Source organism: Phaethon lepturus, unplaced genomic scaffold (assembly GCF_000687285.1).
Source record: "Phaethon lepturus isolate BGI_N335 unplaced genomic scaffold, ASM68728v1 scaffold5398, whole genome shotgun sequence".
Classification (NCBI taxonomy): Eukaryota; Metazoa; Chordata; class Aves; order Phaethontiformes; family Phaethontidae; genus Phaethon; species Phaethon lepturus.
Genome location: NW_010555440.1, coordinates 59,559 through 85,210, shown reverse-complemented (window position 1 = coordinate 85,210; position 25,652 = coordinate 59,559). Strand labels below are relative to the sequence as shown.

Below are 25,652 nucleotides of genomic sequence, written 5' to 3'. Positions count from 1 at the left end.
GGAAGCCTGAATCTCAAAGAATGAGAACAGTTTCTCAAAAATATTTAAAAATCAAACCAGCAAATTTTCTATTCTACTTTTACATAAAATGCAGCAGAAGTGAAAACGTAAACCAGAAGGGATAAAACTATGATAAAGCAGGATATACTGCCTGACCTTTCCAGAGTTTGCAGATACAATCTATTGTATTTGCAGACAACAGAAGTTTATCTAATAATTAAACTAAACTATGTGCCAGTGTGATCTGAAGTCTTCTCAAATTTTGATTGGCTGTAAATTCTATGTTGTTTTCCTCTGGGGAAAACACTGCTGTTTCTGTTGTGTATGCATGCCCTGAAGAGACCTCTTTGTGGGCACAATAGATAATTCAAAACTCGCACCCCCAATCTGTATATTCTTGAGAGAAAGCCATTCTTCCTGGACTCACTACAGTGTTCCAAACCTGAACAACAAAACTATATGTAGGTAGGAAAAAATTGTCTGTAATGTATTTCAAACTTAAATTTTATGGAATTTAAGTTCAATTTCTGGACCTTACCTGTACTTTTTGAAGGCTTTGAATTGACAATGTTGAGAAGAATAGATTCTGATCTATTGTAGTTTTATTAGAGCTTTGCTGAGCCTGGTAAATTGAAAATCAGGCTATGGTGTCACACTTATGAAGGCTGAAAACAGAGAAAGACAATGTTCTCTGAGTCTCTGAGACTAGAATTCACCTCTTTCAAGTCCTAGTCCAGAATTCTGCTGGAGTGAAACAGGATCAGCTAGTTAAATATGTTTGTTCAAACTTTTTGGTAGCTAAATGGGGAAATCTCTCTATAATTTTTCCTCTGATAAACTACTAATTCAGCATTACTGCTGATATAAAACAGTTCTCAAATTTCTATTTTCCACTCTGTCAGAGAAGTTGACTTGTAAATAAAATGAGGAATTGCCAAATGGCAAATATGAATGTAACTGCCCTTTTAAAATGCATCTACTCCAAAAAATTTTCTATAATTGTATTGATTTTTATACTTTGCTGCATCGAAAACTTACAGCATCCTGAAGTCATTTCTGTTAACAGAACTACACTGTAAAATATATTTATTGTGAAACTGTGCTTTCATTACAAAACAAAAATAAAGTAAAAATACCTTTTATATTTATATTGATCTCTGAAGAAAAATTACAATAGACCTGTTGAATTATTGATGAAAAACAGTTGAAGTACATTGCATGTAGGAAATGAGTCTCATTCATAAATTAAAGAGAACAGTTGGCATGAACTAGAACAATGAGAGTTGTATTATATTGCCGTCAAAATGAAATAACTTAAGGATAGGTAAATTCTAGAAAAATACATTATAAAGAAAAAATTGTGGAGACTACATGAAGTTCATAGAATATATTTACAGTCAATATGATTTCTATTGCAGTATCATATACAAATCCTAAAAAATATACTTCTATAATAAAAGAAAGAACCTGTATCACAAAGATTAGCTTGTTCTTGTAATGTTACAAATAGAGATAGTACACATATGTATATCTAATATATTTATATCTGGTAGTATAATACAGTAACAGAATATACTTTTACGTATATTACAGTAAACACTGGAAAAGATCCTGTAATTTTTACCTTATGGATTTCGTGTGATATGTAACTTATTTTTCTTAATCCTCCCTGTGTTTTAATCAAAGTTCCTGGTACATTGTCTCTTATGTTATTATTATACAAAAAATAGCACTCAGTTTGCAGTTTTTTCCCAAAAAATTTCCTGAGCAAGATAATATATAAGAGCTGGAAAAGCTCAACAAATACTGTCGTAATAGAATTTCCTTTTGTGCTCACAGGAATAGCTTCATTGAATTCAGTGTAATCTGCTCATTTAATTAAAGTTAAGCACAGAGCTAGACTGGGTTCTTGAACCTTCTCTACCATGTAAAGTTCTGTGGATAATCTATGGTTTGTCAGATAATATTTATTCACCTTCAAATCTTACCCCCCAAAATTCATTGATTCGGGAGTAGTTATTAATATGTAGACAAGAGATTACACTTCAGCTCTGGCAATGTGATTTTCTCATAGATTGTCATAGAAAAACAGTTTGGGTTGCAACTGGTTCAGTACTCTTAAGCTTGTGGAGTGGAGTGGTCTATGAATTATCCATTATTACTAACTACGAGTATTAACTATGAAAGTGATTTACTAATCACTTTGTGCATGTGCTTATTTCCACTGAATTCAATGAAATTTCAAGACCTTCTGGGAACGGTGGTAAAAATAATTTTTATTGGTTCTAGTCTTGAATATAGACCTGTCTATGTTGAGAGGTTCTTTTGTGTTTTGAACTTGCAGAGAAGGAATTACAATATCGGATGTAGCTGCGTAATTTTTTTAATACTATGTGAATTAGTATTCTGATAGACTATGCAATAACATCTCTGAATACCATTTTATACAGGTGCTACTAAAATGCAAGAAATAGATGCCTTGGGTTTCTGTCAGCCATGTATCCTTCCTTGGAAGTTTGAATTCCCTCCTCTTGCTTGCAATTGTCTGTTTCATGGTAGATTTTTACCTAAAAGTCTCCCTTTTCTCTCTTTCCTAGCCTAGTGATTTTCCTGATACGTTGTTATGAAAAGTCTTCAAGAGTCATGGGAAACTGAGTAAATATTTTTGCATTCCTTTATATTGTGAACATTGAGTTGATTCTCCTGCACTCTCCTAATGCATCTTTTTACCTTACTTCTCTTTCCGTTGCTCCTGTCCTAATCTGTTAAGTAGATTTTCCCTCATTGTGAAGTTAGGGAACATGAGATTGGTGGAGCAGGGTGCTTAGTGTGGTTAGCAAGGTTGATGCATGTAATAGGTGAATCAGTAAGAGAAGGTTTTGTTTCCTTATTTGAAGAGTTGAATTTCCTAAGAAGTTGAAAGAGCAGGGCCATGGGATTGCAAAAATTGTTCTATGACCTGAAAGTATCTAGAAGTCTTATAAGCACAGACACTCATTTTTGTTGTGTGCCCCTGTGCAACAGTGATTGCTTGTATTAAAACATACATAGGAGATTAAATTCCAAAAATGATCTTCACCATGATTGGTTTTACGTAGTATTTGGATTGGAGCGAAGCACTGATACATGGAAGACAGTGTAGACTCAATGTCTCAATTCATGCCTTAAGGTTAAATTGGTGCATATAAGTACCACTTAATCATTTTCACTAGCTCAGAATCTCACATACCATGAAATTAATTTTTCAGTTGATCCCTCACATGAATGATAACATTATTTTTTTCCCCAAGATAATGGTTTACACCTTACACATCTATTCTATTTGGCTAGACTATGAAATATATGACAGTCTTTTTGCTGTTTGTTTTAGAAAGTAATATCTTTCAATCATTTTTTAAAAATTAGTGACAATGCAAAAATTCCAAGTCAATGCAAGAGGATGTCTTCAGTCATTGACAACTGTTCTAAGCTTTCAATCACCAGAGGCTGATTGAAAAGCATAGATCATTATGACCTCACAATGTTTTTAATGAGGAAATCATTACATCATAATGAAAAACAACACATTGCTCAAGTTCGTGTTTGAGCGAGGCTAAATGGCTGTCTCCTGGGAACCAGGGACTCTGAAGAAAAATGAGAGTCCTAGTAGGTAATGAGCTGAGCATGAATTCCCATTGCCATTGTGAAAAACACCTGCAGAGTCCTTCAATGTATGAACTGGAGGCTATAGAATAGGAGCAGAGAGAAGATGTTTTCTTTCGTGTGGCATGATTTGACTGCTTCTGTAATACTCTATGTAGCTATAATACCCAGAATCCAAAAAGAGATTGATGAAAGTAAAAAACATTTGAAGAAGACTTATGAGAAGGATTTGAAAATATACCATTCCAGAGAACAATTTGAGGTTTTCAGAGAGCAGATTAAAAGGCAACTCAAGTTTAAATATCTAAGAAAAATAAATTTGCTTGTAGAGTCTTCAGACTAGCAAAGGAAGATTGAAAAAAAGATTCAAAGACACAAGACTGAAACAAGATAGAATCATACCAGATATGAATATGATGCCTGTAATTTTTATGTGACTGTAATTGACCACTGACAGTTGGAGTCAGAGAACTTCATTGATATTGGACAATTAATCTGTAAAGGAATATTTAGAGAGGAATCAACTGCTTGTGGTTAGCAGTGGGCATAGTCTTTCTGAAGGGAATAAAAAAAAAGTCTGTTCTCTAGGAAGCATGAAAAAAATAGAGACAGGAAGAGAGAGGTTATGTTTAAAGATGTAAGCTGAATTCATTAAAACTACAAACAGGAAGGTATGTTCTCAACTTCAGTAACACTGTTCATTTTTCTGAAGAACTGATGGAAGAAATGCATGTTCTTCATAGACCACAGTTGGGCAACAACGTTTTTGTGATGAAACCCAGAATGCACTTAATACTGCTGTGGAGAAGAGATGTAAACATGGATGATACATTTAAAAGAAGTCAAACCAATGTTTTATAAGGGTTTAACTGAAGTCAAGGAGGAGTATTCTAGTTATGTTCAAATATCAGGTTATAAAGAGGAGAAATTCTGAGGCAGAGAAAGAAGCCATCACCACTCAAGACATGCAAATACAGTCATGGCACTGGGAAGATGAATAATGAAATGAAGGGAGTAACCCAAAGGAAATGAATGTTCCACAGTGTGCAACAGGAACATTAAAAGAGAATTAGTCTTTAGCAGAAGAAATGCAAAGAGAAGGAAGAATAACTTTTGTGGTGTGATGTACACAGAATTGAGGATTATATCGGTCTGGTACAGGATACATAAATTTCCATTGTTTCCTTAGGAAAGCCTATATTGAGGCCTGAAACTACAGGTAGTATATGATGATTCACAGTCTCAAGAACTCTACTTCAGTTTCCCTGAAGAAGAGAAAAGTTTTACGATATTCTGTGTTTTTAATGAACATAATTTTGACCAGGCACTGTGTTTAGCTTAGAGTGCATTTTATTGCAACGCACTGTCATACCTATTATCGTGTACAGTTCAAAAGGTACTTGCATTTTATAGTAAATTCCTCCAAAGTTTATGAATATTGGATTGTCCTGATTGTGGTTTTGTTTTTATGTCAAGACTTGTAAATTTTTAGTCTCATTACCTTTATTCAGCTGCTGCTTTGTGATATTTGTTCTTAGTTTTCATAAAAAATATTTTAAAACTTCTTTATATATACAAATATATTCTTTTTTTAGTTACAAATAGTCATTGTATATCTCTTGACTTGCCTTTACACTGGCAGCTTTTGTAGTAGACATCCTGTATAGGGTATTCAGTTTATATATGTCAGATCCTCAAGGGCCATGGCTTTTGCCAGATGAAGCACTTTTGATTTTGAGGCTGATGAAACACAGTGCTATTATTGATCTGTGCATGACACAGCTTGTCTCTCTGCTGGCAGAGTGTAGCAACATTTATCCAGGAATTTGTGAAATGTCACTCGGATCATGTTCATAAGGTAAACTGTGCAAAAACCAAGATCCAAGCTGGGAATCCACGAGGAATTGGACGTGACTGTCTTATTCCTTCGTCCTATCTTTCTAGGTCAGCGAAGTGGTATTTGTTAAAACAATGTCTGTGTTTTATATTAGGTGTTGAAGAAAGTATGATTATCACTAGGATCACCCTGTACAATGTAGTCGTACTGTTGTTTTACTCTGGTTTTTAGGTCACTTGGGAAAACAAGATTTTAGGTCTGTGAGAGTGATCTAAACATTGCAAGTCTGTAGTTTCTGTTCTGTTTGTAATAAAATGACATTTCCTGTACAGCTCCAACCAGGAAACTCTGCTTATATTCTCTGAAGAATTTAACTTTCCTTGCTTCACTTTGCCTTTAGAGATGTGTGGCAATATATGTTTATCATTCATATCTCAGTAAGCAATAGTGGTCAGAAAGGGTGTGTGACTGTTTTTACACATAAACCAGCCAAAATTCTGTTATTTACATGTTTTGTTTCTTTATAAATTATGATTGAAAAAGACTCTGCATTTTTGTTAGTATCAAAAGCATGTAATGTAAAAAATACTTAAAACGAAGGCAAATAATAAAAAAGCAAGCTTCCATATGCTACTTACCTATTTGTGAAGGGTCAAATGTGACTTTTCCAGACATTTTCATAAGTAGTATTTCAGCAATAGACTTGCTGTTATCTGCAAATGGATGTTGTACCTTCTTATTTTAAAAATTTGCTTTAAAATGTAAAAAAGACACAAAAAGCTGCAATTATTAATTTTCCTTTTCTGTTTCTAAAGTGGTTATAACAGCAACAATTTGAAAGTTAGCCATGAAGGAAAAAAATAATTATTGTGATACTTGCCAACATTTTTCAATTTTAAACATTAAAAACTTTAGAAAAGTCTCCAGATCATTTGATTTAAAAATGAGTTACTAGTTAAGGCAAGAAGAAGCAGGTTTTATTGAAGTTAAAGGTTTGGGTTTGGCTATCTTGGGATTTTTCCCAAGTACAGCAAGTATTTTCTTTTATTTCTGTAAGGTAATTTCTGTAATTTGAATTCCACAAGAGCAGATCAAGATTTAAATGAAATACCACTTGTGAATGACCACTGAAATGTACTTAGTCTCTGCTTTTTAAAATGTTTTTCCCATGTTTTTACATAAAAATATAGTAAGCGAAGAGAGGAAAAGTTGTTGTTGGTCATGAAAATGTATTTGCATACGTGGTGCATATATTTTTACACATTATCCCTCCCTTTACAAGATTGACATGTGAGATGCAAATTCACGATTTGTGGAAAAAGGTAAAATTGCAGATGGTTGGTTTTTAGGGGGGGGTTGGCTTGTGGATATGTGTGTTTATTTTGCAAAGGTCCACAGATTGGGCAAATACCAATGTCTGTTTCTGAGGAACATGAAGATGGTATTGCATAGCATGAAGGCCACCTACTTGTCGAATCTACTGCTCTTCATAGTAGAACTGTTGCCAGCTTTTCAGGTATTATTTCTTGCAAAGAGTGTCACAGAGGACATTTATTTTGCTACTTAGCAATGTCAAGCCACGCTGTGAAATAGCGTGTCTTGTTTTGCGCACCACACATAAAATACACATATTGGAAGAAAGGAACAAGAAGTATAAGAAGTTTTGAACATGTTAACTATGAGAAAAAATTGAAGGACTATAATGAATGAAATCTATAAAGTAACAGATCAGTGGTAAAAACTGAAGGAGTGTAATAGCCACCTTTGGATGTTTAAAAGATTATTTAAAGTTTAGTGGTCAGTTTGTGCTTCCATCTCCTTTAAGGAGAATAGATTTAATTTTTTGGGAAAGGTGATTTAAATATAAGGTAAATTTTCTCTCTGAGAGCACTGAAGAACTGCAGAAGGCTGCCAGGAGAATCTTCTTTTTTTTGCACATGTGCTAGATTTAAAATGTATTCTTGACATCATTACCAGTCTTGCTCTTGTAGCAATTAATTTTTTTGTCCTCATTCTCAAGTAGAAGGACTTTGGTTTTTTAGGTAGCTAGCACAAGAAAAATATCTTAATACTGAAGAGTTTGAACAATGGAACTAGCAACTAGTCCTTGCAAACTTCTCCTTGGACACCAAGTTCTCCTTTTCTTCCACGAAGCTTATTACTCGTTGGTTTCTAGTAAGGCGTATCAATGATCAGAAAACAGGACCATAACAACATCTCCCGCATCTTTTCCTTGGGGGAACAATGTCAGAAAGAAACGTATTTGGTCCTAGAGTTATTTTGAACTCCTCCAGATTTCAGAAGTGGAATCTTCTCTTTCACCAGTTCAGCACTTAGGTCTTCTGCAAAGCACCAGGTTCCTGTGTTTGAACCTATTTCCTTACCCATTCCACACTGAGATTTCTTTGTCTAGTTTATTGCACAAAGGGAATTGGCATTTTTGTTAGAGCTCTCATCTTACTCCAACTTTCTCTTTCCCACAATCCCTTGCTTAAGCTTGCATGTTCAAAGTTAGTGGTGGTGCTCTGTTGTCCTGACTACTTCCTTTTACCACAGGAAGAAACTTCAAAAGACACACCCGTAGTCAGCAGTACAAGTGGGAAGAGTACAGCCATTCTCACCACTTCACCAAGGAAGATGCATGATCCTTCAGACTGCATCTGATTTTTTTTGCAGGGAGGTGTCTTTCTGGGCATAAAGGAAGAGGAGTCAAATACTAAGGCATCTTCAAGAACAGTAGAAAAGGGAAATGTTACAACTAAGACTGCTTCTGAGAGTAAAAAATGGTATCTGGTAACTACACCTGTGATTTCTTTTTAAAAATGGTTCTCTACAGCATTCCCTCCTTGGGATTGTCCTCATTTTTCTGTGCCTTAGACCCCAGTTGCTGCAGACAATGTGTACTGGCTCACAGAATTCTTTGGCATCCCTACAGAAGTCAGACACTAATACTCTCCTTGTAACCAAAGGGAAGGGGTTTTGTGGTTTTGATGCCATGTTTGTTTGCCTGAAGTGCCTGGACCTCAAGGACTCAGTTACAGCTTAGAGGAGGTAGAAGGATGTTTATACTTCCTTACTAATGCTTTGCACCTTCTGGTTTGTAGTTGTTTCATTGTCAGTTCATGAGGTAATTGTGGACTGTTCCCATAGCTTATGTCATGTGCAGGTTTATTTTGCAATACTTCAGGCTACCTTTGATACCTAATGTGGCAAGAGCTTCATTTTCTTTTTCAATAATGGAGACTGTATGACTAACCATAACATGTCTCACAAGATTCACAGGCACTTGGGAAAGGATTTACTCTTTGGTGGCTGAACTGGTCTGCCTGTGCAGAGTTTTCTATTCATTCATAGATTCAGAAGTGGTCTTCAGGGTATTATGTACACCAGAGTGAAAGGTGTGACTTTGGTTATACTCCTATCTCATTGAAGCAAGCAGAAGAGAATGAGGGAGGTACTAAGAGACAACAGCTGTAGGTCTGGTTCAAGCTGCGACATCAAATTGCAGGGACTAGGCACAACTACAATGTTGTCCTCAAACTGTTCAGGTATGTGGAAATAATTAATTGCCTAAATGAGCCATAATATTGATGATAATTGCGATAAAGGGAAAGTATATTTCATTTTATAAATTAGGCTGAAAACATGGCTTTTTCTTGTGATGGTCTCTTCAGCTATTTAATGTGTAATGTAAGGAATACTTTACCCTAAACTGTTCATTTATACCTGTAATTTTAGCAAGGGTTCCAATGATAACATAAATTACAAATTAAAGATAAGACTGTGGGGGTTCATTTACAAGAATCCAGGGAAGAATTACCACTTTAATTTATATGCAATACATTGTAGAGGTAATTTTTAAATGCAACTCATGATTTTGAAAAATATCCCTGTCTTGGCATCCTCCCCACCATGTCTGTCATCAGCTTCCTCATACCTCTCAGACACAGCTAGAAAAATGCCTTTATTTTCTTATATAAAAATGTAAATACTACATATTTGTACAGTATCACCTTTATGTGATTAGAAAAATTTCAAGTTTTTTACCATTTTTTCCAAATCTTTGTTGTATATTTATATTTTTGTCCTGCTCTATGAGAACATTGAACTTTTCCAGTAATTAAGTTTGTTAATCAGCTTTTGTTGATACCTGAACCAGTTACAAATCAGATGTTTAAATACTTATATAAAATTAAATACAGAGCTGTCTTCATAAATTTTGTTCCTTGAATATTGCAACCCACTTCTGAGAATACCTCTGAGGTATATATTTCTAAGTAATTTTTAGCCAAAATACTTACTTGGCTTCCTCAAACCTTTGTATCTTTCAGACATGTTTTCTGTAAGTTGACCGAAAATGGTCTTTAAGAGTTGAAAAGTTGAGATTTAAGCAAAGAAAAACAATATATAAAGAGGATGCTAGACTACAGGAGATGGAACAGCTTTCCTACAAGCACAGAATTCCTGCCCACTTACACTTGAGATGCAGAAGTATTTTCAGTAGAAAATGGTTCACTCTCTAAAACAGATGGAAGTGAGGAGAGGTTAAATTAATATTTCACCATTCTTTCAGCTGTTTTGTTTCTTTCTTACTTATCTATTCTTTCAAAAAGAGTTTTAATTTTTAAAGATATAAAGCTCTATGCTTTGGAAATAAGCAGGTAAATCAAAAGAAAGTTTAAAAACAGTCTTTAAAATAGCATTTTCATTTTGGTTTCTCTCTATTTTATGTGAGTTATATGGAAAACAGATGGAAGCATTATTAATTTTTTCCCCCAATGAGTTTTAGTGCAGCATATTTGTGTGTGTTATCTGAAACATATGAATACTTAGTATTGCTGCTGTTAAATTTGTAATGAGTTGTAGGGATTGTGAAATTCCCTGACTGGCTCTCATGCAAGTAGTTCATTTGCAGTACTTAGATGTGTTAAGATTAAGCAGGGGGAATATGGCAAGCACTATCCCTGACCCTAGATGAAAAATTCAAATTTCTAGCTTTATGAGTTTGCCCCAACTCTTGTGTTTGTTGAAAATCAGATAAATACTGTGCAACCCTGCAAAAAAACTTGCAGTAAAACCTGGTCCTAACTATAAAAGATTGCATGGATTTAATGTTTTAATGTCTTACATTGAAAATTTTCTAGTAAGTGCAAAGACGTGGAAACCTTGGGGCAAATTTTATGCATTCAATGGAAGTCTTTGCTTATCTATAGCAATACTTGATATGCACAGGCATGTTAGGTGTTGGAATACCCAAGTCATCTCGTATTTGTTCAAATAGCAATGGTGGGTACATGGAAACATTGGTTTTGGACTTCAGCCACATCTTCCCAACTGGCTTGCTATAACATTCAGATATTTTCAAGTGTGACAAAGTGTTGTGAAAGGTTATATTTTCATTTTTAAGTTAATTATAGTAAAACATATTTTAATGTACGGTGTTGTGTATGGGTAGATATGAATACTACAAATGTGTTAAACTAAGTATGTAAGATGCAGTATAGTATACTGTAATCTTAAATATTCTTTTAAAGAAATACTGTTTTTTTAAGTTCTATAATTTTTATTCAGAAGTGCTAAGGCCTTTAGGCAAGGTCCTGCACATCTGTATATTCTGCCAGCTTGCATCTCCACATTGGAAACTCAATCCCTACAAAAATTAAAGCACACAGTTGTGATCATATAATTGATCATGATTAAACTACTTATATAAGTAATGTTACATACACAGTTAATAGTCCTTATATTCCTTTGAAATTTGAAGGAAGATGGAGCACTGCATCTGCTTTAGTACGAAAGCAAGATAGTGTTCTTAATATCTACAGAAATTAGGCATGGGCTACAGCAATATTTACTCATACAGAGACATGAAATGAAAGTGATAGAAAATGCAAGCTAAAATGGAATTGCTCCAGGTCAAAACCCTTGTCTTTGAATTGGTGTTGTCATTATACAGATGGCACGTTTGAGAAGCATTTTCATCATATTAATGTTGCCTTTATTATTACTAAGTTTTTTCTTACTTTCTGTAATTTATTTGAAAAATCATTGATTGCGCAATGTGCAGTTCTGTACTAAGGCTTGCCTGTTGTTTATAACAGCATGTGATTTCTTGGAGAATTGGGCCCAGAGTATATTACTCCAATTCATTTATACATGTGTGGTATTATTATTCTTTACAAAAAGAAGATGACAAAACACAATTTCAAATGGACTAATCTGCTCTGATTTTATTGATTTTATTTCCATGTTATTTCATAAGATGCCATAGCCAGATCAAATGCTGTAATACTAAACTTCTATAAGTTGTAAAATAAATTTAGTCAAAAATTAGCTATAAAATAACTGAATTAAAATTACAAGAAAAACATTTGTTTATGAAGTGGTATACAGTAAATAGCCCCTTATAAACAATGATTACTCTGATCAATATTAGCGCATGATTAAGAAGACATTCAAAGACTTTGATAAGAGCCTTTGTTAGTGATTACAACAGTATTCCAAATAATAGCTGAATTTATAATTTGCATGTGTGAAAGGGCCATTCTGTAGATAACAGTGTAAACATTGCTTTTATAAAGCTGATGAACTGCAGTTGTGTTACAGTGACATTATCCATAGGGTAACTATGTTTTTTCTTTAGGAAAATACTTGAGATGAGAAATATACCTCTTATCTGCATACTGATATCTGTATTTCTCTGCTGGGAACTAATTTAAACACTTCATGAGAGATTGACATTTTCAGTGCCTTAAACATCCTTAAAAGCTGCTTTGTTCATTGCAAGCCATATTTAGTATGACCTCATAATAATGTAGCACACCTCAAGTGTCATGCCTGTCTTTACTATGCACATTGGAGCTGTGTTCATCTATACTAGACAACTGCACTTCAAGGAAAGATTATTTTTTTTTCTTGATAGGCAATTAGCAGTAATTAGGAAGATTCACTTCAGTAAGATGTCAACATGAGATTGTTTAAAAAAGTTGAATGTCAGTGGCTTTAAAAGACTTTTTTTTTTTCCCTGACACGTAGGTATGGCATGTGAAACATGAAATGTTAATTTAACTTTTCTGCTTATTATTCATGCACAATATTATTTTGTCATTCAGATACTACACTGACAGAGTGCAAAGGGTGTTAAAATAGTGCTGCTAGAATAAAAAGAGGATTAATCTACCATTGGCCAATTAGCCAAAGGGTACTTAATGGTCTCTAAAGGCTACTGAAGTCTAACAACTAGCTAAAGCACTGGCAAAAAGTCCTCTATATTACCTTCATTTACTTGACATTTTGTGAAACAGAGTCAGCTGCTGATAACTGCATTTGGCTGAAAAAAAATTATAACAGAGTGATACAGTAGATTTTACTAAAATTTCAGAAGGATAAATGACAACTTCTACATTTTAAACTTTTTTTTGCTTTTGGGGGCCTTTGTTTCAATTTAGGTATAGGATACTAAGTCACAAAAGACAACTGTTTCGTATTTTGTCTTCATGTCTGGAATACTAAATAATCAACCACTTAAAGTACTTGCATGAAAAAAACTTTCACTGAGGATTTGGAGTTATTTGCCTTTTTCTCTATATGGTCATATTAAGTATGCAGCACAGTTGGTGTTTTAGTCTGGTATATATCTTTTCAAATTTTCAGACCACTACCTACCATCTTTATTAATTTTAGCTTTTTTTTCTGTGACTGATCAGACAGAGGTAGGATTTGATTCAAGAGAACAAAACAGGGTCAAGGTACATTAGTGGGATTGACTCAATAAATTTTGCCTTGAATATTGTAAATAAATTTATCATTATGTTATAATAACATTTGATAGACTGTGTAAAATCGTAAATACCTAACTCTGTGCCTGCAGATATGCTTTCAAAAGTTTTTCATGGTTTATATGTGCAACAAGTACTGCTTATCTTGTATATTTTTCATGATCAAGCTAAAGCAGTGAGAAAACAGCATTCTATTTAAAACCTTCGGATTAGCAGTGTTAGATTTTAAAATAGATCTTGGTACAGGAGCTATGCATATAGCAAATGTATTTTATTACCTACTGTAGCAAGGTTTCTTAGAGAAAAGAAAAAGGAGTACTGCTGACTGCAGGTTTTGTACAGATATCTCTATGCACATTGTAATTTTTTCATCTGCCAGGATTTTAGATTGGGATTTAGCAAATATGATTTTTACACATCTGAGGATATTTATATTGGTTATAGTTAGATTACAAAATGAGTAGTAAAATAAGGTTATGCCACAGCTTAAAAAGGGTTTCAAGAATACCTGATTTACGTCATATTTTGTAATTTTGCCTCAAAATACATTCTATATAATATATTCTGCAAATATAAATGTATGGGATCAAGTACAGCAGTGGCAGTGCAGTGACAGCCAGTACCAATAGAAATGTCATTTTCATACATGCCAGTTGCAGTAGGATGGTGACTCTGCTGTAAACTGAGCTGGAAGCTCCTTACAGGATTATTGTGATGCCGAGGAGCAACATGCCGTTCCGGGAGCTTTTTACATTAATCCACTGGTCCTTCCACGTATCTGTCTTTCTGAGCAGAGAGCTTGTGGTAAAAAGCCTTGCTGAGTCACTGGAAGTTTTACATGGGCTACATCGCAACTGAGATTTCATCACTTACCCCTTTGTGTACAGCAGAATAGAGTGTCATGGGTATACCAGGAGCAAGGACATTAAGATAGATGGATGTTAAAATATCGAACCTATAAACATCTGCTAAGTCAAAACACTCTGGAGGAGGTGCAGCAGACAAAGGCCGCTACATTGTGGAGGAACAGCAGTAGCCTGCCTTTACCAACATCTGGTCTAGCTTGTGTTTAAGATTCTACCTTTCATCCTGGTGACCTCTTCCCCTGGAGTAAATCCTTTTTGCTCTGTCGCTCAGGATTTGCGTGCCTGGTAGTGCACACAGAAAAACCCCTCTGTGTCTAAAAAAGAAAAAAGAACAGAAGACTTGACCTAAAACTTAGAGAGTGCTGAGGGACAGCAGAGCAATGAACTAGCTTCTTAAGTAAGTAAAGGCAAGGAGTATCTTTTAGGCAAGATACTCTTAGCCACGGCAAGGAGGCTGTTTTTCACATCTTACATAGATTTATATAGAAGTTTCACATATCCTTTCAATATACTGCAAATAGAAGAATAATGCAATAGAATTATCACCCCTATAACACCATTTACATTGTCTCCAGAGCTCTTAAGAGACAGCCTTCTTGATATCTCTCATTGCAATTGTGTGTCTAAGTCAGTTTTTGCAAGTTGGGGGGTGTTTGTCTTGTCCTATGAAAGCCCTTTTTTTTCCCCATATATTTTGGGGAATGTGGCCACAGCAATCATGGCATTTTAGACCAGATGCATTTTGGCGGCAGCAGTAGCCTAAGAAACTTCTGGGAATCACAAGCAATCTTGGGCAGATATGGGGGCATTTCTAATTTTTATCAGAGATACTGATCTAGCTATGATTTCTTATTTATTTTCTTTTTATGAATAATTTATTATAGAGACACTGAATCATGAAGTTCTGCATGTAGAAATACTGGACAAATTAACCTAATCCTTCTGTCTTTCTATACTGCTACTACTGTTCTTTGCTTATTAAAATAGCCTTCATTTTGTCTTTTACTCAGACGTATTAATTGCGAGGATAATGTATCAGATTAAGGAATAGCCAGTTAGAAAATACATTAACACTATTTATCTCTTCTTCAATAATGACAATGGATGCAGAAGAGAATGGAAAGGTTATCCCCTTTACAGTTTTTAGATACATATGCAAACTGCACACTGGATTTCATAAATGCACTTAAGTGTGAAATACTGTTAAGAGTTTTAACTTTAAATATAGGATGCATTTTCTTGTATCCATGATACTTTTTTAAGTTAATGCAAAATCTACAAGCATTCTCATGTCATTCATAATGGGAATAAACATGACCATAAGCTGTTTTTCTTTTATGTGGATATACGTGTGATCTTTAAATGTTTGGTATGGAAGTGTATGTGTATATAAACACATGTATATGAAATTTTTTTTCTAATAACAGTATAAAATCTATTTTTTAATTAAATAGTAAAATGCTTGGAAATAGAACAATATCTTTAACCTTCTCTCACCCATGGTGTTTTTGTGTACCAGCATATAATCAGGCACACATTTAGTCAGTTCAAGCTGCGGTATCTTCTCCAGTTTCTTATCAGGATTTTTCACAAAGGAAATTTTTTCTGCCCTTTGAGGGATTTCAATACCATTTTGTATAATTGTTCCTTATGTTAAACTACCATATTACAATCTTCTTTGGAATAATAAGATAGCACTGTAGTTACCCTCTTAAGGAGCAGAGAATTGTTAGGCCATTAGTGGCTTTCAGCTGACTACAGATTCATGAAAGTTAACCACTAGCATGAAGATTATTTCAGTTCCCCTTTTTGCAGAACATCATTCAATATTATTTAAATTAAAACAAATATTTTATTTGAAAGAGTACCTCTATATAGAGTACTGTGAAATATGTTGTTACAAAGATTTAGTATGTCTTGTCAGTTTTCGATCAAGTGCAACAAGATTGAGAGTTTGTTTGCATGTTATTTATTTGAACTAAATCCCTAACAAGTCTCGTCTGCTAATTGGACTTAGCATTTATGTTGCTAAATGAGAAGCGTTTTGGCTGCAGTATAGGGTGGTAAGACCTACCCAGTGGAATAAACAACTAACATCTGTTATCCTGTCCTGCTCCAGCTTGGCTTTTTTACCACTTAAGTACCTCAGCCCTAGAGTCAAGGTTATGGAATATGTGCTTCTCTGGCTATGGTGCATATATGTGAAAGAGAAGAAATAACACAACATGAGAAAAGACCAGCCAACCAGAAGATATTTAGTGCAGCTGGTCCACTTTGCTTTAACCTCTACAAGCCCTACGAATACAAAAACAAAAGCCAAGAGAAGTATGCATGTATTGTAGCAATTGTCAACAGAGCAATTCAAGTGAGCTTACAGTGGTCATCATTAAAACAGATTTGACATTTAACCACCTTTAATACACATTGGTGTCTGAGACACCTTGGTATTTCTTCATGCTGTGTGTAGAAATAATTTCTGAATCCCAGAGAGACTCTAAGTAAACAGATTTCAACGGTAACTACTATTACAGTTTTGTATGATGATTTTTGCCTGTCATGGTGAAAATAGTAATGTGTTCAGTCTTTTTAAAAAATTGCTTGTTTTTAATGTTAGTTGACTTCTCTTTCCTGCCAGATTTGATCTGTGCGTGGACTAGAGAATTCAACCAACAGCTATGCAATGTAATTAAAGATAATGTATACTGTTTCATTCTTCTTGAATTCTGAACCAGAGAAGCATCTCATATGATCAAGCAGAAATATTTTTAGGACGCAACTGTGCTTGTTTCTTCTGTTTGTAAAACAGGTGTTGACCTCCAACCTGGCCAAGTGGCAACAGGAGAAAGAAGATTTAGAAGAAAAACTGAAGTTGAGAGAACATCTGTCTCAAACTGCTGGCAAGAGTGAAGCCACACCAGCTCCTTCAAAGAACATTGATTTAGAGATGAAACAGCTGCAGTGCAAACTAAAGGTGACAGAAAAGATTATCTAGTGGTGATGATTATTCGTATGAACAGTATTTTGTAACTGGGTCAAGCATATATACGTATGCTTAGATATACATATCGTTTATATATCTTAGACAATGATTAGCAAGTTAAGTGTCAACAACCTTTGTTGTTAAGTAGAAATGTAGTCATACGCAGGAGAATTAAAAGTTACAATAAAAACAATTTTTGCAGATCAAATTGGCCAGACAGGGTGGCTTGCTTGGGTTTTTAAACAATGATTAAATGCATCTTATTGGAAAGCGCTGTGGAATTACTTCAATGAGAATTGTGTTGATTCCTTGGCTCCTTTAAGAAGGATGTAAGCAATAGCTATCTGTGAAAGGGGAGCATAGAATTTGGGCTGATGGGGCAGCTCATGCAATGTAACAGTGTTATGTTACTTACATGTTACTACTGTTTTTGTCTTCAAAGAGATGATTCTTTTTGTATTTGTATTTTTGAAGATTAGCTGGTAGAAATATACTAGCTTATTGATGATTTACTTTTTCAGTCTCCAGTCATTCTGTTACCTGTGGATGATGTAGATGCTGGACTGTGTTGATCTGAGAGCTTTCTCAGCAGGTGGCCTGCCTCAAACATACTAATTCTTCCTCTCTTCTCACTAGAGGAAATATATGTGCAATAGAGTGCCTGAAGGTTGTTTTTTTCCATTATTTTGTGTTTAATATTTGAGGAAAGAGAAAAGGTCAAAATGGTACAGCTTTTTGCTGCTAGAAGAAATGGCACACTAGCAAGCCAGCTGCCAAAGGATCAACGAGAAGAAAAGGCCATGTTACATGAGCAATGTAACTGACTCTGGCTTTGAGTACTGGGTTAGCTGTGCTAGCACAAGAGGTGTGGGTAGTGCTCAGACCTCTTAGCTGCTGATGTTAGTCGTGGTATTACAGATCTCGGCTGTAGCACACTGGATGTGCAACATCTAAATTCAGGGATTAGTAAAGGTAGGTCACATTGATAACGAGATGAGGGCAGCAGGGAGTAGCCATGAAAAGGCACATAATTTAATCTGCTTTAATTATGAGAAAGAGACCTTGAAACCATAGATGCGGACTTCTTGAGTATTTTAGATTTGGGTTTGACTAATCTTCTTCTGTTGCTGGTGAGTGGTAATTTCTGTTAATTAGGGTTGTTCCTTTTATATGAGTGTCCTCATTATCCAGAAACCTAGTAGTCAATTGCCTATGAAAGTAAGATTTTTTTTTTTCTTTTGTAAAATACTCTTTAAGAGTAACACATGTTGGAAGCTTACTTTATTTGTCTGCTATATGTGAACTGCAAAATATATTGCTGAAAAAATCAAAGTTTTTTTTGTTTCTGCAGCAGAGGAAACGTTTAGCAAACATATATACATCTGATGCCAAAAATACTAATGTGAGTTTTAATTAATTCTTAAAGATGTAATGCATTTTTAAGGTAAAAAATAAACCATGTATGCAAAACTACATTTAGGATAAACATAGTCTGTGACCCCAAATCCAGATTAGTAGAGTAAATTCACTAGTTGCTGTATTAGATGAGAGTTTTGACTATAACGGCCTCAAAAGCTACTTACATCAAGTTACTGCAATTTTTAGCCATATTTTGACCTAATAATTTTTCAAAAATTTAAATCTTGCAAGTCATTTTTAGCAGAAGAAATTGGCAAAAGTTGTCAACTATTGTTCCAGGCTATCTCTCATACTTAAAAAGGAGATACAAAGTTATTCTCCTAAATGTCTGAATGTGGAAGCAGCAAAAGCTTTCCTTATAGCTCAAAATATCAAAGTACCTGGTTTTGTTAGTTCATTTTTTTCTCAGAGCTATCTTTCTATTGGTTTTTTTTATGTTGCATATAATGACTTCTTGTATCTTTGCCAATAGGAAGAAATGAGTTAAGTGTGGATGGTGAGTTTGGAAGCAAAATACCATACACATATGACTTTGCCTCTGAGCATGTGCAAAGGCCCACCTAAGTGTTCAAATTCGTAACTGATGTGCAAACCATGTAACTGGGTGCTGTGCTTCATGCTGATGAAGCTCAAGCTCAACAAACAGGTCTCAGGAAACTTAGGAATATTCTGCTAGCATACATCATTTTAACGATTTTCTGGTTATACCTCACATTATAATAATAGTAAATAGACTAGACAAGTTATTAAGAACAATATTTTACATCTAACTATACACACAAGAATATATACTCCCCCTGAGGTGCACAGAGTTATGTACAATACTCCCATTAATGTTAATAGGCGTTACAAGTCTGCATTGAGCAGAGACATTCTCCTGAAGTATCTTTGTTTACAGCATGCCTGATCTGTTCCCTTATTGTGTATAGATAATGAGTAAAAACCTTTAGAACAGTGGCTGAACCTGCATGCATATATGCACATATACATGTTGTGCATATGCTTAACACATATGTATCTTTTGGCATTCTGAAATCTCTATATGCGATATGTTTGAGCTGCCATTTTCAGCAATGCCATTCAATGCATATGCTCAGATTGCTAAAATGGCTACTTAGTTAAATTTCATATTTTTATTTCTGTAGAGTGATTCAGTTGTTCTGTATTTAAATCTTGGGTAGATTATCTATGTGTTTGCATGAAGGGATTGAGGCTTTTTTTACTTTCTACTATATCCAGTGAGGAAAGGACAACTGTATAATTCTCCTTCACTGGAATTACACATGCCTGAAAGTTACAATTGTACCTTTTTCTTATTGAAATGTAGGCTTTGTGTCAGTATGGCCGAACAGAAATGTTCAAATGAAGTTCCAATTTTATTTCTCTGTGTTTCTGTTACCTTTTCAGCTGACCATGCTATGCAAGAGAAAATGTGGTCCTGATAGGTACACTGGACTTGCAAGTGTCCTGGGGAACATCTACTAATCATACATTATTAGAGCAATGGAAAAATACTGATTTTGATCACATTTTCCAAGGAATGTACTTTTTCTTAAGTGTTGCTAGAAAGTAAAAATGCTCCTTTTGTACCAATTAATTTCTAAGATGACTCAAAATATGTGGAAGTTTACACAACTCATTATTTCAAACAAATTTGATGTTGACTGCGATAATATTCAGTCTGCTTTATTTATATTTTAATATTTTTCAATATAGAAATCGAATAATGAAATCACTAAGCAATTGACCACCATTAAGTCACTAAAAAACGAAGTTCAGGAAAAAGAAGAACGGATTCGGGGACTACAGGCAAAGTATGTTTACTCTTCTATCCATTGTGTTTGGTGCCACCCAGTGGCAGCTGTGTAATTGTTAGAACATTAACCATTCTTAAACAGGTTTTTAAGAGAATGCCCTATTCTTCTTTTTATTGCAGTCTTGCAGACTGTTACAGGGCTTTTTTTAGAAATGGGAGATTACATGCTAAAATTGCATTTTGTTTAAGCTGATGAGTGTTTAGTAGCTACAGCATCTGTATTGCAATACGAATACCTAAAATCAGAGCTCAGACTACGGTAGACTACTTTATTCTTGATGTAAGTCTAAATTAATTCCTTAGCATTGTTAAACACAGTCTTTCAAATACAATAATTCTTTGCCTAGGGGCTAAGAGTCATGTCAAGGTTCAGATGCTTAAACAGGATTAAATATCCAGTCTTATATTCATAAAAAGTTCAAAAGGATAGTTGTATTTGTTTCTATTTGAAATGATTAAGGTTTACTACTCATTTTGAAATTCATATGTATTGCTGTGAAGTATACAACTGAGATTTTTATTCTACCTTCTTTAACTGATACAATACTGTTCTTCAATTATATTACGATATAAACATAACAGATTAATATTTGTGTGAATTTCCTGCCTGTCCCAGAGTTTAACTCCTCTAACATTCTAATTTTTTTATTTGTAGAAAGAATGCAGTTTACTTATCTGAATTTAGTTCATTTCAGAAATAGAGAACTCTTAAAATTGTTGAATTGTGTACATTGTATATTTTCTGTTTCAAAATTAAACTGCATTTTTCCACCATAAGAATTAAATTTTAAATAGAGTTACTGGTTATCATGCTTCCTTTATGAAATGGATACTGTTTTTTCATAAAGTGTAAGATATAGTTACCAAAATAACATTAATAGCATAAATGTGAAATAGATGGAAGAAATTTTAAGATGCACTGTTTTCCTGTTTCATTTAATATGGTATTGACATGGTATCTACAGTGTTTTATTCCTGAACATATTACCATCACTCATTTTGCTTTCATTAAAAAAAAAACATCCGGAAGTCTGAACGTATTCAGGTATTGCTTATGTTTATATTTTAAATATTAATTTTTATCATAATGGTGGAGGCATTGTAGAAGGCATAATTTTGTCTTTGAACAGAGATTACTTTGTAGTGCATAAGATTTTCCTTGAGAAGTTTCTCAAAAATGATGATGTTATTTCTAGGTTTTGCAATTTTTAAGAATTATTATCTTACCTGACATATTATAGAGGTTTTTAATGTATTTCTGTGTATTAGTTGGATGAAAGGAGACTTCCCTCTTTCACTTCCTTTTAAAAATAATTTTTAATAAAGTCGCATTTGCATGATACCTGCTTCAGACATCAAAGAAATATAATTGATAAAATTTTGTGTGTTCAACCGTTTTTTTGCCTTTTTTTGATAATAGCTTAAGAAGTATTATTATGATTTCAGATCAGACAAGTTGGAGCATAAACCACAGTAAAAAGCAAATCACAAATAAATTGCATATTTAGAAATAGTTCTGTATAATAAGAGACTTGAAACTCTGTTTAATGGTCGAGAATAGGGTAAATTGCAAGAATTGCATCTGCTTTTATTAAAAAAAAATTCTAAAGCTAGAGGAATGATAGTTTGCCTACTGCATTTATACTTTTTAGTTGTTTAAAATAGTTGCTTGCTAACAATATCTTCTAACAGTGACACGCAGTGTGACTTCTTCCATTCTAGGATTTCTCAGTTGGAGAGGGACCTTAATATGAAAAGACATTTAATAGAAGACTTAAGGTCTCGTGTAAAAGCAAATCAAGAAAACGAGAAAACGTCTAATGAAACATTAGAAAGTCTTGAGAGAAAGGTATTTCTTTCTTGCTGTTGATAGTTTTAGGAAAAGCGAAAGCTGGTGGATTTGCAGAAGTTATTTCAACATGCTGTGTATGTTAAATCAATATATTGCTTTAAGCAAACAACATACAGTTAGTTTAAGGGTGTAATTCCCTCCACTGTAATTTGTATGAAATCAGTATATAGTGATAGCTTGGATGGATTCAGCATAATTTAATGTATGTTCATAAGAGGTGTAATTAAATATTAAAGTATTCAGAACACTGAGTTGCAAGGACATGCTGTAAGTAGTGAGATTTAGTTTTATGCACTGTAAATTCCTAAAATACTGCAGACCTCAAACAAACGTGATTTTATATGACCTATGCTAATGAAGTCCATGTACCTCTCCTGGCTATAGTAGTTAAATGCTTTAATACATCAATCTGTTTTCTACTGCAATGTTATGAATGATTCACAGTTCTTAGCTTAATGTAGTTCTGTCTGGGTAGGTAGAGCTTAATTTTTATAGCAAATTATTTTCTCCTGCAAAATTCCAGGTTGATTTCACTGAAGCTAGGATAACTTGTATATCTTTTGGCACCTTTCTATATTATCCAACCAATTAAAGGCACTTTGGCCTTTAATACCATAAAAAGATTATGACATTTTGTTTTCTGTGAGGTTATGCAGCATATGACCCCAAAATAGAAATAAACAATTTACCAGTTTGCTTTTTTTTCCTAGAATGTGGGTGCTTGCTGAGTATCACAAGCACTGTCTCTGCATGCCGTCATATAGCACTTTCAGCTCTAGAGAGAGCTACTGTCTTACCCTCCATGCCAAAGATAAGGTGTTACTACGAAACATGCAGCCAGAGAGTGAGAGCATAAGCAAGCAAGGGAGCTAAAATATGAAATGAGCGAAGTGCCTGGTTTTGGTTTTAGATGAAAGATTTAGAACGGAACGATGTACTTTAATGCTGTTCCTTGAGTATTTTAAGCACTGCATTGCTCAGATTCCAGAAAATCAAATTCCATACATTAATTTGATTATTCCATGTGGAAAATCAACTTGATAAATTTTACATTATCTTCAGCAGAAGATCAAAGAAATTCCCTGTTACTCTATATTGTCAGGAAAACTTCGTGATTAATACTGTCAGGAGAGCTAAAGGGGTGGTTTTTTTAGGTCCTTCTCATTTTACCCCAAATCAGTGTTTGCATTCTATGGAAAAATGATAATAATTATCTAAGAGGCTTTACAGACTATTAATTTGTAGACAGTTAGAATTTTCTCAGCTGAGATTTAATTAATGTTTTTACCTCTGATAGAAGAAATGAGTGGAAGTTGTTGTTTGCTGCCTTTTGGCTGCGCTGTAACAGTAAAATATATATAAACAAACAGTTCTGCAAATGAAGAGCTTTTCTTTACACTTAATACAAATCAAGACTTTATGTAACAAGATTGTGTGCAAACTGATCTCTACTGGATCAGCAGTAGAGATTTATTAAAGACTAATTTCAGAAAAAGGTACTTAAATTATTTCTACAATACAGGTATGTTTATGCAATATCGGTAAGCATAGTTTTGATTTTATTTTAATTCTTAAGTTTTATATCTTAATAGTCAATTGTTCTTGGCCTTTCATTATTTCAGGTAAAGACACTGTCTGAAGACTGTTCAAACAAAAAAACTTCCATTGACGCACTGAAACAAAGACTTAATGTAGCCACAAAAGAGAAGTCTCAGTATGAGCAGATGTATCACAAGACAAAAGATGAGTTGGAGAAAAAGGTATATTAGAGTTGTGATGGCTCCACTGTCGAACTTTTTCATACATCACTTTCAAATAAAATATTGCAAGGTCATCAGCTTAGACTTTCTAAATACAGAAAGGGAAAAAAGAGGACTGTAATAGTAATGGGTTTCTCTGATTTAATTCAGTCACATCACTGAAATTTAGGTGCTGAAACATGGACATAATGACTGAAAATGAAGTTAACTTTTTCCCATGAAATTACATTTTATGTGTTACAAGTGTTGCAAGTAGAGTGTTCTGTGATGTTAATTATTGTGTGGGAAGTTGGTTTGTTCATTTATTTCTTTGTGGTCTACCATACCTGCCTATCAGCATTTATCATATCACTGCTTTTTCTCTGTGGATATATTTCAGGATCTCAAGCTTACCAATCTAGAGAGCAAAATGATTGAGACTGAATGTGCCATGACTAAACTTGAGACTACTGCATCTCAACAGCTACATGGCTTGGCTAAACAGAGTGGACAGGCTTTAGAAACTGTACAGAAGAAGCTGCTGCTCACCAATGACAAAGTAGAAGAGTTCAGGACATTTGTGAAGGTTTGAGTTTTGATTTTCTTTGGGTGTTCACCTAAATCAAGGTATCTTGAGTGAAAGCAAAACGTAAAAGATTAAATAGGGCTTTGTCTTTGGTGCATTCACTGTTCTGGAACAATCTTCGAAGTTCCTGCATTGGCCTGGTGTCAGCTCTGAACTGGTCTAAACAGGGAGAAAGAGTCAGTGGCTCTTCAGACTTCCACAATTTTCATCCGTCTTCTTTTTCTATACGGCTGCCAGTGTACTTGTTCCCAAGAAAAAGTGCTTAGTTCAATAGCAAGTCACTCTACAGAAAAAAATCACCCAATGCATTTAAGAAAGTAATTAATGTCTGTAGATTAGTGTGAATTAACTCATTTTCCCCATGCATGTGTTTTTTATTACAGAAATATTAAATAAGGAAGCCTCTCTATTGTGAAGTTGAAAGTTTTAAAAGCAGGCTGTGGAATATTCTTTTCTTATTTTGGTTAAATACTTAACAATCTGCTACAGTGCATCATGCAGTAATACTATGTTTGTGATGTTATACAGATTGCTTCATCATACTGCTTCAGTGTGAAGTTCTACAGAATGGACTAATTTGTGTTTTATAAACTAATATTTGAAATATAAATATTATTTATTTTTCTGAAATATCCACCATGTAACTAAGAATTATAATGCCTATTCAGTATATATCTATCTTGAATTTAACATATAGCGGGGACAAGGGAGCCGAACAGAGCTGGCAGATCTTTAAGGATGCTTTCCATAGAGCACAAGAGCTCTCAATCCCTAGGCATAAGAAATCAGGTAAGGAAGGCAAGAGGCTGGCATGGCTGAGTTGAGACCTGCTGGTCAAACTAAAGGGCAAGAAGGAAATGCACAGGCAGTGGCAGCAGCAACAGGTATCCTGGAAAGAGTATGAGGACACTGCCTGGTTGTGTAGGGGTGAGGTCAGGAAGACCAAGGAGCAGCTGGAGCTGAACTTGGCAAGGGATGTAAAGAATAATTGAAGGGCTTCTACAGCTATGTCAGCCAGAAAAGGAAGGTCAAAGAAAGCATACTCCCCTGATGAGCAAGACTGGCAGACTGGTAACAACAGATAAGGAGGAGGCTGAGGTATTCAATGACTTCTTTGCCTCAGTCTTCACTGGCAGT

The 25,652-nt window shown here is 34.4% G+C and overlaps 1 protein-coding gene across 1 annotated transcript in view; it reads left to right on the top strand.

Annotated features, from left to right (window-relative positions):
- The window catches only part of LOC104624709 (centlein-like), a gene marked incomplete at its 5' end in the record, with an annotated part of 68,590 nt that overhangs the window by 14,709 nt on the left and 28,229 nt on the right, over window positions 1–25,652 (top strand). Inside the window, 5 exons of the mRNA XM_010292149.1 lie at window positions 16,930–17,094; window positions 20,239–20,336; window positions 22,061–22,187; window positions 23,813–23,950; window positions 24,330–24,515. Of these exons, the coding sequence (XP_010290451.1) occupies window positions 16,930–17,094; window positions 20,239–20,336; window positions 22,061–22,187; window positions 23,813–23,950; window positions 24,330–24,515 (714 nt within the window). The remainder of the gene's footprint in view (window positions 1–16,929; window positions 17,095–20,238; window positions 20,337–22,060; window positions 22,188–23,812; window positions 23,951–24,329; window positions 24,516–25,652) is intronic.